This window comes from Phyllostomus discolor, chromosome 8 (genome assembly GCF_004126475.2).
Source record: "Phyllostomus discolor isolate MPI-MPIP mPhyDis1 chromosome 8, mPhyDis1.pri.v3, whole genome shotgun sequence".
NCBI classification, from domain to species: Eukaryota; Metazoa; Chordata; class Mammalia; order Chiroptera; family Phyllostomidae; genus Phyllostomus; species Phyllostomus discolor.
Genome location: NC_040910.2, coordinates 13,071,098 through 13,083,660, shown reverse-complemented (window position 1 = coordinate 13,083,660; position 12,563 = coordinate 13,071,098). Strand labels below are relative to the sequence as shown.

Below are 12,563 nucleotides of genomic sequence, written 5' to 3'. Positions count from 1 at the left end.
TTACTGAGAGCTATTTTTTTTCGTAGGAAACGAAACCTGTTATTGGTGGGTATATATTTTTTTTCCTTTTCCTTGACATCCTGTATTTTCTTTTATTCATGGTTTTCTAGAATGAATTATATTAGGCTTTGAAAATTGCTTTATTTTCCTCTGGTGACCACCTAAGTTTTATGCCTGTGAAACTATACATTGGAATAGGAATGTCACTTCATTTGAAAGCAGGAGTTTGACGGGGATTCTTAAGAGTGGCATGGGATCATTCCTCTGCCTGATTCCCTTTCAACACTGTCTACCAGGAGAAGATACAAAATACTAGTTACTGTCTGAAGTGTAGTGGGACCAATTTTCCCACAGGTGACTTAGCACCTTACCTGCAGAGAGGAAAGGCAGTCTGGTGTTGGGCAGACACTCACCACCAGCTCCCATAACTAATCAGGACACCAGGATGACACAGAGAACCAGGAGAAAAAAGACAAAATTGTTGCTTGATTTTAAATGCAAAATCAGGGTATCCTGATGTCCAGTTCCAATACATCCATCCTTAGCCTCTGCAATCTGAGGACACCTTGCAATTTATTATGAGATACTTTCAATAAATATGCCCTTGAAGGGATGGACCAAAGAAAATCCCTCTGGTTTCATTTTGCAGTAAAATAGCAGTGTGGTTCTTCACATCTCTGAAGAATAAATTCATGGAAACCTGGATCTTATCCATATATTTTTTTAATTTAGATATGCTAATTTGTAATAATAATACATTTTCATTTAAAGTATGCATTATTATATACTTTCTCCTAGGATAAAACTAATATCTATGTTTATTAAAATTAGCTAATACCTATTCAGCAAGGTCAAGTGAATTATCTAATAAATTGAAAAGTAAAATATCAAAACCCAAGAGTGCCGGTTCAAAATGCAGCCTTCCTTCTCTCCTGCATCATGACAAGCGAAGAAAAATGGACCCAAATTTTACAAGCACTGACTTTGTCAAATACTGTGCTAGAGGCTTCAAGACTGACACTATTTCATTTAAGACTGACACTATTTCTCTTCAAGTGGAGGATATCTATTATTTCCATTTCACAGAGGCAAAGAATGAAACTCTGAAAAGTGAAAAAAATGTGCAAAACCACGCAGCTAGAGTCAAGTCAAACTAGGTTCATGTTCGAGTTTGGGTGACCAGCTGACTTCTGGAGGGAGTTTCTGGGCTGTGGCACAAGGAGGCAGAAACCAAGGAGGGAGGAAGCGGTCTGGTATCCCCTATGTCCTACATGGGTCCTGACACATCCATTTTTTAAATTAAAAGGAAATTTGAGGCAAACTCTTCTGCAACACTTAAGTATTCTGATAGTCAATAAATATATCTAACAGTCAATAATAAGTTATGGCCAGCAAAAACTGGGCAAAAATGAAGAGAGCATTCTGTAGAGTAAAATAATATGATTTCAGTTTTGGTTCAGTTCTTTTTCGAATTTGCAGCAGAGGCGAGGCTTTCTGGATTCACCTGAGCAGGGAATGTCAGTGAGGAGCACACCAGGGCGGTGATCACAGAGCAGAATTTATACACTTCCTGTGCGCTGGGCAGGGGCTTGTCATCTCCTGCATCATTTACAACCTGCTGCAGTGATTTGGGTGGGGAGACAGGGCAGGTATTTCCTCCTCCTTCAATTCAGCATCGCTCCGATTTTTCCTCTATATTTTCCTACTGAGTAGACAAGCTTCATCTATTAATAAATCTGTCAGCTCTTTAAAATCAGGAGGATCTTTTTAAGTTTGCAAGCCATGCATTTTTTTTTTTGAAGAATGAATGGCTGGAATTTCAAAGAATTATCCAAGCTAACAGAGTTTTGCATAGTCTATGAAGACAGTAGGTATCTCCTGGTTTAAAATGAAGTGTGATTCATGTCTTTCTGGCCGTGGTGCTGGTGGTTCAGACTCCATGCCCCGAGACTGTTTTTTTTCCCTAGCAATGGCCAGATAAACACTTTTTAAAAATGGAAAAAATAATGAATAAAGTATGATCCACAAATCTAGCATAGAAGATAAATGTTTTTATTGCGATCTTAAATTTTAGTATAATTTAATATTAGCAAAATTGAGCTTAAAACATTTTGTTTTTAAGGTCAGGATCTTGCAAAGTGTGGGCTGGAGAATAAAAATCCTTTCTTTGTCAATAGTTCCTTGTTTCTTTTATTGAATCTGAGCTGGTATGTTTGGAAAAATAAATACTTGAGTTGTTTCCCTAGGAACTCATTTCTACAGGATGTTTAATACATAACAGGGATTGCCTGTGTTCACACTTATCATAGAGCTCTAAAGGTTGTATAGCCTTTGAGCAGCCGAACATGGAAGAGCTCCCTGTGGTAGACTGGGGACGCTGGGGAAGGCGGAGGGAAAGTCCGTGGGCGGTGGGGCAGGAGGCATTCAGTTACTGTGTAACGAGACGGCATCTCTCCTCTTAGGAAACACATGCATCTGGAGATGACAGCCATGGGTGCATCAGCCCAGTATATACTCAGAGTCAGGTAGGGGGGAAGCACGGGGCAACAGAGAATCCAGCTGGCTAACAGGTCATATTCAGAGAGCCCCAGAGCAGGAGCTATTTGTAGATCCAAAGGCAGTGCAAATGATCTCTACTGCTACTGATGGCCAAGCCACAGAACCACAGCTCCCAGGAGAATTCTATCCCTCTAAGTGTCTGTCGGTGGAAGAAACAAACAAACAAACAAACAAACAAAAACCACACAGTTTATAAAAACTAAAAATATTTATTGAATTTGTACTCTCTTCCAGTCACTGTCCCTGCGTCCCTGGATTAAGACGCAGGCCTGTTCTTCCCAAGACAATCAAGCTTCTTAATGGTAATAGTTATGTTGCCCATGAGGATAATGGTAATAGCTAGTCTGGAAGTTTACTAACTTTGATATACTACTAAAAGGTCTTAAATTTTCATTAAGTGATGAGGTGGGTACTAAAATTTTTAACATTTAATCTTCCTAATCCATGAAGTAGGTACTTTTAATATCTTCATTTTATACGATAGAGGAAATTGAGATACAGAAATATACATAAGCACCAAATCACTTGCCTTATAATATGTCTGGCTCCCAGTTCTGTGAACTTACCATTGTAGTATATGTCAAATGGCCCGTGTGTGCTAAGACAGACACAGCATATAGACCTAAGGAAACAAGCAGGGAAGTGGTGGCAGGGGGGACAAGTGAAGTTTTGTGAGAATAAAATCTGTCTGTAAATGTTTTATGTCCTAATGTGCACAAACTCAATGACATTGTTCTAATACTTTAATTCTTAGTATACTATCTGGTGTATAACTGGGTTTGTTTGCTGCCTATTAGTTTATGGAACTATTAAAGAGATTATTTAATCTTGTTGGTGGGATTGGGAGGCTTGGGCTCCCCGAGATAGAGATCGAGAGGCAGCCCCCGAGGGATTTGCAGACAGGCTTTATGGAGCCTGTGCTGGAACGCACGGGAGGCAGCCAGAGGAGACGAGGGGCCTCCGGGCTGGCTGAGGGGCTGGCTCTGCTTGGCCGCTTCTAGAAACCGAGGACAGCGCAGGTGTACAGGAAAATGGGGGCTTTGTGAAACGTCAGACTTGCAGAATTTTTCATTTCAAGATCTGGTGACTTCGTTTTCTAGCTGCGCCTGCGCAGTGGGGGTGAGATGGCAGACTGCTTATACTGCCACTCTAGGGAGGGCCTGTTGAGGGCAAGCCTTGGTCAGCTGCCCATGTGGGTCAGTAGTTTCAGCATCTACAAGGAAGCAGACGGCACGAAGGGTGATGAAACCAGCTGCCTCTCTTGTTTTTGGGTAGGGAGTGGAGAGGGGGTGGCTTTCTGGCTGTCGACTTACCTGGCGTTCCTCCTGGCCACCAGGTCTTCACTTGGCTTGCTGACCACTTGGAATCATAGAGCCCGGACCCAAGTCCCTGTGCCAGCTCCTTATGATATAGGATCCTAACAAAACACAGCTGAGTTTATATGAATCATTTCAACAGACAAGCATAGGCCAGATTTTTAACATAAGATACAAAAGGTTAATAATTGAGTGAAATAAAAATGCATTTTCCCTAGATTAAAATTATGCAATGCTATATGGACAAAGAGAGAGAGAAAACTAATATAAAAGAATTCAGACTGAAAAAATAAGGGCCTAAATGTAGGCAATGTAGAACTGTCTGTCATAGTTAAGATAGATGTGTGATGTCAGTTTCAAATGCCCGTTGCAGTCTTCATTGCACAGAGACCAATAAACCTGGTTTCGATAGTCATCGTCATCATCCTGCTCGTCAAAAAGCAACACTGAGCACCTAAGTGTGTGAGATGCGGTACCTGACACTGTAGGACACGTGCGACACAGACATGGTTCTGGACCTTCACAACGTAAGAATTGAAAAGAATGGAATGTGCTGTGGTAAACAACAACAACAGTAACAACAAGGATATTGTCACAAACATTAGAGGCTGTGCTCACGGCATATTTGAGAAAAATCTCGCACGTTTTAAATCTTGTATCCTTTCAACATTAGCACAATATCCCAACGCCTTCTACTGTCCTTAATGATGAAAAAAAAAGCATTTCAACAGTTGTCTCATAAAGCTAAAAAAAAAAGCAATACGATCTAGTGATCTCAATCCTAGTTACCCAAGAGAAAGCCTATTCTGTAGACACTGAGAAGGCTGTTGAGTGTGGACAAACGGGAGGCAGACTTTGTGAAGATCATTTTCAATAGCAAGAAATGGGCTGAGCTAAGACAGGAGATTTGAATCACTGAGAATCACGGAGTGTCAGCCATCTTCTTGGGGAGCTTGCTAAAATACAAATTCTGATTCATCGGTTCTGAGCTGGGACTTAGAAGCCTTCATTTTAATGTTGATGGCCTTGAATAACATCCTGAGAAAAAAAAAGTTAAAGTAAATCAACTGGTAAGGAAACCAAGGAAAATATCCACATGGAATGTAGACAGGATCTTAGCTGGGATTAGCTGTCGGAATATAAAATAAAGGTCAATCGTTGAATTTATGAAAATGGTATAACTAATAGAAAGTGGTGAGTAATCCAGAAGATAAATATTAATGACAATGATCCAGCTCTTTGGACTCTGAGTTGCTGAATTGGAATGATATCACTCAGATAGAAAAAATGGAGAACGCTTTTATTTCTTAAAAAACTCTTGAGACCAGGCTTCGAAACTCAACAGACTCTGAGGTGGAAACAGCTGATGGTGCTGGTTCAGGAGGTGAGTGGAGACGGATGTTAAAGACCTTGGCAAACAAGTGATTGTTGAAGTTACATCACCAATTGGAAAGAAAAGCTGTCAAGAAAGTGGTTTAAGGTTCCTTAGGATTCACTGAACGGCCAGGGGATTATAAATCAACAGAGAAAACTGAAAAAAGTCAGTCAAGATAAGAAGCATAAATAGAAGTGTTCACTTCACAGTTTACAGTGAACTCCCGTAGGGTTTCACAAGCAGTCGTTGTTATGTTGTACAAACTGGAGAAAAGTGGTTTTGTAATCTACCCAAGGCCAAGTGACTCATTTACATGGGCTGCCCAGATGTCAGGTAACACTCTTGGCTAAAAGTTCAAGGTTATTTCCTTTAAGAAATGTTATGTGATACGTGTAAACACAATCAATGCACTAATGTCAGAACACAGGACTATTGCCCTGTGAAACAAGGAAAGCGTACCAAATTTAAACATAAACAGGATGATTTCTTTCCATATACATGGCAACTCAAATGATAGTCACTTGTTCGTGCCATTGGCTAACTCCATGTTGCAGGTGGGATCACACATAGCTTTGAGTGTTTTCAGTAACAATAAGATCATTCTAAATAGAATGGGACTTCCATTAATTTGTTGAGATCGCTAGTTAAAAAGAGGCCTAACTAGTCCTCTGCCCTTAATAGTCAGGAAACTAGGAAGTTCATTTCCAGAAGTAAATTTTAGTAGTTTTATACTTGTGGATAATTCTGTAAATAACTTTGAAGACTATATATGTATATATATACACACACACACACACACTATATATATATATATATATATATATATATATATATATAAGAATATGAATTGGAGAAATGTCAGTAAGGCAAAAAATCATTTGATTTTTCAAATAACATTTTTTTCTTTTTTAATATCAACCAAAATGAAACAGGTTTGCCTTTGCTTAAATTTACACTTTTTAAGTATCTTAATAAAATGATATTTTAAATGAATTGTTTTGCCTACCTGTGCGATAACATTTAGACAAGTTTTCTTTTTTCTTTTTTTTTCACTTAATGTAGTGTGAGCTAAGTCAGGAAAGGAAGAGGGTTTTCAGAACTCCAAGTCAACACGCAACTCAGAGACATGGCCACCTTCTAGCCATGACTTTAGCTCCCTAGTGTCATCTCAGTTGCAAGAAAAACAAAATACAGGCGTGTTGGGATAGAGTGACTGTATTAATCTCTTCGAGTTGATTGATTTGACTGTAAGTCGTCAGGGTCTACATTGGTCTACCTTTACTAAGTAATGTTGCTCAAGAGAATTACAATTTTGTCCAGGTAATGTGGATAGAATATCTTCTATTTGCTAACAGAATGCCATTCTATGTACAGGATCTTGGTGACCTAGAGAGTTTCCCAAGAATCAGATAGAATTTTCACTATAAAAACAGATTTAAAGATCAGCTATTATTGTATTTGCTTAAGATTTTGTGTATATTATACTTTGTACATTATATTATATTATATTATAACCCCAAAATTCGGGATTGTAAAGCTGTGAGAATGTACTGTATTATCTCCCACACCTTCGTGATAAATGAACCCAAATGAGACTTGAATAACTGAAGTGGATTCTCTGTGTGTTCCTGCTATGGGAAGAACATGGTTGCATTTATAAGACCCAAACAAGACTTCACTGCATGTGAATAGGTACTCAGCCACAGGGTAATTATGTGAGAGTTTTGGAGACTAGAACTATAGTAGCAGGAATTCAAAGAAGGCAGGCTGTTTTGCTCTAAAATAAATCAAAAGATTTTATTGAAATTATCAACAGAGAAATAGTTTCCTTAAACTGAATGGAACTGAATTCACATTTTTAATATTTACATTTACTTTGGTGCACACATCTATGTTATATGGAAAACAAATGTCCCCGTTTTGCTACAACTATACTGAATTGTTTGAATACTGTCAAGCCATTTTTTTCATGTTTTTTTAAAATAAAAAGGTGTTTTTTATTTTTGATTTCCTAGTTTATTATCAAAATATTTTCCAATCTTTTATTCTTATATAATCTTTTTTTGATACTTCTTTTCTACTTACCTATAAAGTGCCTTCAGTGTGACTAGTAGGTTAAAGGAGTGTTTCAAACATCCAGTCAAGTTGAGCAGTGGAGACCATTATGTAGACAGTTGTGGGCATATTAATTTCTGAGAGCTGCTAGCTGCCCGAAGCACTTGGGAAGTTCAGGTTGGGAGGGAGTGGAAGTGGATAGAAACCTGTGGGTTGACGGTGGCTGGTCGGTGGTGTGAAGTAAGGGGGAACGCTATTGAATTTGTTCGAAACTTTGGATCTGCTCCATTTGTGCTGCCAACAGGCAGTCTGCCCTGGGCAGGTTGCCACGCTTGTTCCTTGGTTTCCTTGTCTGTTAATGAACAGGTCCACTTGAAGGTCCCTTTCAGTTCTAGAATTTCCTCCTCCATTGCAAAGAAGAGCTATGCAGATAATGACATCATCTCATTAACCCCTTGTTTTATACATCTTTTAACTTATTTTTTATTGCTTGGATGCAAGGGGGAGAGTTAGAGATGATTTAGTAACCATCAGTTAGGCATGGCGGTGTGGAGCGCACGTTGAGAGTGCACCAGTGAAGGGTCACCCAGAGTAACAGCTGTGGTGAAGTCAGCATTGCACATCCAAGAGTGTCTCACTGAATAGTGATTAGACCAACTGTTATCGAAAACATTGCTGTGAGTTAAAGGACCCCTTCCTAAGAGATTACATAGTGTACACATGATTACAATGTGGGTCAATGCTTAGTTACTTCTCTACCCTTTGAACAGAGTGTTAGACCATGGGCGTGTTAAGTATACTATAATATAGAAACTCAATTCGTGCCCCCTCCACTATACTGCAGGGTGAGGCTATTAAATATTTCATGAGGAAGTTGAGAAGTACAGCTGTGAAGTTCTTTATTGCTGGGAAGCTGTCATTACTCCAGTATTTACTGGGTCCTGTCCATCAGCTCGTAGAATCTACCATGGGGCAGGTTTTACAGTAACCTTGTTGATACTGAGCATTACTGAAGCCATTTGGTGGAGGAGACAGTCAGGGGACAATCATAAGGAATAAAAGCCAAATGATTTCCTGGGGAAGATTGCCTAAGTCATCTCCACTCTGGAAATCTGTCCATAACACTAAAACATCTCCTGCCTCTAGTATGTACAACGCATGTCTTTGTTTAGCCTTTAACTCTTTAAAATATTGAATATCCATAGTTTGATTGCCTTTTTAAGGTCTATTTGGAGTTTCTTGAAAGGTGGATGGTGTTCCATGGTTATCCCCCGTGAAGTTCATCTCCAAAGACAGGACGTGGAACTAAAAGAGAGGAGACAGATGGTGTGTCTGGTGCACACAAAACCTCGGCATTAATTTTTAGAGCAGGACCCGAGGCCTTGGCAACATTCTCAAACTCAGCTATGTTCTTTTATCACTAGGAGTCATTTTCTGTCCTTGTCGTGTGTACTTTTCCCACCATCCACACCATTGACGTCCCCCCAAAATCTGCAGTTGACCTTTCCATGGCTCTATGCTGAGAGGGCTACCATGGTGTTTCTAATCCTCGTCCATTTCTTTCCAGACAGAGCTTTTTGTGCACGCCTTCAAGGATCAGCTGGTCAGAAGCGCCCTGTTAGCACTTTACACTGCCAGGCCAGGAGGTGTCCTTACGAAGCCACCCTCTCCTAAGAACAGCGTGGAGGAGAGCTGTCCCCAGGGTCCGTCCTCACCGATGCGAAGGCAGGACTCCATACCCCATCACTCAGACTACGACGAGGAAGAGTGGGTAAGTCTCCTGCACATCACTTGCCTCCCGGCGTGCAGTCCTAAGAAATGAAGTCCAAATGGTAAGAATTGCTGCTTTTCATCAAAACAAGGTAGAAAGCAGTCATGGTACAAACTGTGGATCAATGAGACATATTGTTCCTTAGAGGCAAATTATAAATGGAATTTTTATTCCTGATCCCATTTCTTTGACATGAAATTTATTTGCTGTCAAATAAATCATATACACATAACCAAGAATATGTCATCAAAGCCAAGGTGTCACAATCGCCAGATTCTATAATCCTTTTTCTTATTTATCGACGAGGCAATATAAACCGTTAAAAATGTTTTTTCAAAAAAAGAGTCAGAAATTATCGACAATGCACTACTTGAATGCAATTAATATTTGCAATGTTGCACTCCAGTGTTTTAGTTCTGGGCACACCTTAGAAAGGATTAGCATTTAAATGGCAGCAGACATAAGAATCTCTTAAATCGCTCTCATTCAGAGTTCTATGCTAAAAAGCAGATGTTACTCCAGGTGCTCTAAAACTGCAGAAGGACGGCCACATGAAAGCACCTGAGAAAAAGGAAAGCCAAGAAAACACAAGAAGGCAGCGTGGGTGGGTGGGAACTCCAGGTGGGCAGAATGAGACAGGAGAGACACGACGGTGCTGGGTGAGGGGGAGCGGCTGTGTTATTCCAGAATCAGCACCTGTGAATTATCCAAGATCCCTCCGCACACATGTGCACGCGTGCGCACACACACACACACGGAAACTCTTTACAGCGTCATATACTTAACCAAGAAAATAGTATACTAGCCCGATTAGATGTTAAGCAGTTAACAATGACCTGTCCTGCCACTTGAATTTGAAGGTGTTCAGGGAGTCCATTATTTGAAAGGCCCAGATCTCTCAAAAAATTGCCGTCTGAAGGGCTGTGAAGTGAAGCTTGCTCTTTCTTGAGATAAAATTTCTATCAGAGGGACAATAGCACTGGGCTCGGAGAGGTAAATGCTGGATAAGTGTTTGTTGTTGCTGATTAAGATTGCATTTTCTCCCTCTGAAGCATTTTCAAAAGAGCAAGTCTAATATTTCTGCCTTTTACCTCACCTTCTTCTTCAATTTATTCACAACTCCAGGGTGTTTGCACCTCTTAACCTCTCTGAAGTTCAATTTCCTCCACCATAAAGTGAAAACAACAGCACCTGTTTGGCTTAGGGTGGCCGTGAGATACATGACTTACCTGTGTGGTGATGCTCCATCATCTGGAAGGGCCTAGGCCAGTGCACTGGATCATTTTAGTAGTCTCTGGGTTTGCTTTCTTGAGGATATGCAAATCATATTATCTTATTATGGGGACCAGTTCCATCCCGTGAGATAAATTGGAAAACTGCATCTACCACAAAATGCGTACTGTGACTTTTGAGAGTTTGGGTAGATGTAGAAAAGAACTTTTGTTTCATTTAATTAAACATAGTGTTAACCTTTTCACAAACAATGTCCATTTTCTGTTAAATCAAGTGGGGATTTTGGAACTAAGTACCCTATTTTTACAGTTTTCGCCTCCCTGTGTTATGCAAATCCTCCCTCACACCTGGCCTTTTGCCTGCCACACAGCAATGCCCTGTTCTGCCTGGCTCATTCCTCCCGAGGGCTGTGGGAAAAGCAGCTCTTCCAGGCCTTCCTTTGGCTGGTGGGTGGTTATGACACTGGCCTGGGCTGCCACTCTGCCTCCAAATCCCCCTCCCAGAAGGACACAGAGGCGAACCACTCAGGCCTCACGGAATCCACAGCCCAGTTCGGGCTCTGGAGAGACAAGTGGCGATTACAGCGCAGTTTAGGGTTGTTCACGGGGTATAAAGCAGGAGTCCCGTGGTCGTGGTGGGATTTCCAGAGGGAATTCTGAAGATTGAAATGTGCGTCGTTCTTAAGTATTCAAGAAGGAGTCTGAGGTGGCCTTTTAGACATGGACACATTAGCTGACAGAGAGGAAAAGTAGAGGTTATTATTAGTTGTTTCCTTGTTTTGTTTTAAGGTGTTGAGCATTGAACCTGTTGGTACTGCAAAAGCCGTGTGACAGTCAGAGGGACAATGACTGATGGAGCGAGGTCCTTACAAACCAGAGAAGAGAATCAGTTCTAGTGCGTGGGGGAGGGCCGAGTCCCAGGCGAAGATTGTTTTCTACTGTCTTCAGGGAGGATGAAAGATGGACTTCACTTTTATGAGTGTTTCTTTAAAATATTTTTCCAGTTTTATTGACAATAATTGACAAATTGTATTAGTTTAAGGTGTACAACATAATGATTTGATTGTGTGTGCATATATATATGTATATACATATATGTGTGTGCATGAATATATATAAAGGATTGCCACAATAAATTTAGTTAACATTCAGCACCCTACATAGTTACACAGTTTTTTTTTTAAATAATGAGAACTGTTAAGACCTACTGGCTTAGCAATTTTAAATACACAATAGATGCTGTACATTAGGTCCCCAGAACTTTGGAATCTTATAACTAGAAGTTTGTAATTTGTGACCACCCTTACCATTTCCCACGGCCCCTACCCCCACCCCTGCACACTCCAAGCTGTTTCTGTCCCCAAGGGGTGTTTTCGATGCCCCATGTAAGTGGGATCATATGGCAGTTGTCTTTTTGACTCATGTCACTTAGCATAATGTCCTGAAGGTTCACCCATATTGTTGTAAATGGTGAGCTTTTCTTCCTTTTATGGCTGAGTAATATTCCAGTGTGTGTGTGCGCGTGTGTGTGCGCACGTGTGTGTGTGTCACAATTTCTTTATCCATTCATCTGTCAATAATTAGATTTTTTCATATCTCTGCTTTTGTAAATAATGCTGCAATGAACATGGGACTGCATGTATCTTTTTGAATTAGTGTTTTGTTTTCTTTGGATAAATAACTCCAAGGGGATTGCTGTTTCATATGGTAGTTCTGTTTTGCATGTTTTGAGGAGCCTCCAGACTGCTCCGCACGGCGGCGGGTGCATTCCCACTGTCAGCACACGAGTGTCTCTTTTTCGCACATCCTTGACGACACTGGTTATCGCTCGTCTTTCCGATGGTAGCTGTTCTTACTGATGGAGGGCTACATCACGTTGTGGTTTTGATTTGCACTTCCCTGGTTATTAGTGACATGGAACACCTTTTCGTGTACCTGTTGGCCATTTGTACATCTTTCTTTGAAAAATGTCTACTCAGATGCTCTGCACATTTTTTCTGTTGAGTTGTATGAGTTCTTTGTATATTTATTGGATATTAACCTAGATACTTTCTTCTGTCCTTAAAGTAGAACCATGTCCAAAGACCAAGGTACAGGGAGACGGGCTGAGGAGAATGGTTAAAGTTTCAAATGGGCACCAAAGAACACGGGTAGAGGAGCTTATTAGCAAGATTTGAAAAAATCAGGAATCATTCAGTGCCTGTGAACAGCCAGCCGACAAGTTGGCAGTAGGGGCTGCACGGTTGTTGGCTCGC

General features: G+C 40.5%; 1 protein-coding gene across 2 annotated transcripts in view; it reads left to right on the top strand.

Annotated features, from left to right (window-relative positions):
- The window catches only part of INPP4B (inositol polyphosphate-4-phosphatase type II B), a 517,613-nt gene that overhangs the window by 424,564 nt on the left and 80,486 nt on the right, over positions 1–12,563 (top strand). For both annotated transcript variants that reach the window (XM_028521081.2, XM_028521080.1), the window contains one exon: positions 8,873–9,076. In XM_028521081.2, coding sequence (XP_028376882.1) covers positions 8,873–9,076 — 204 coding nt within the window. The remainder of the gene's footprint in view (positions 1–8,872; positions 9,077–12,563) is intronic.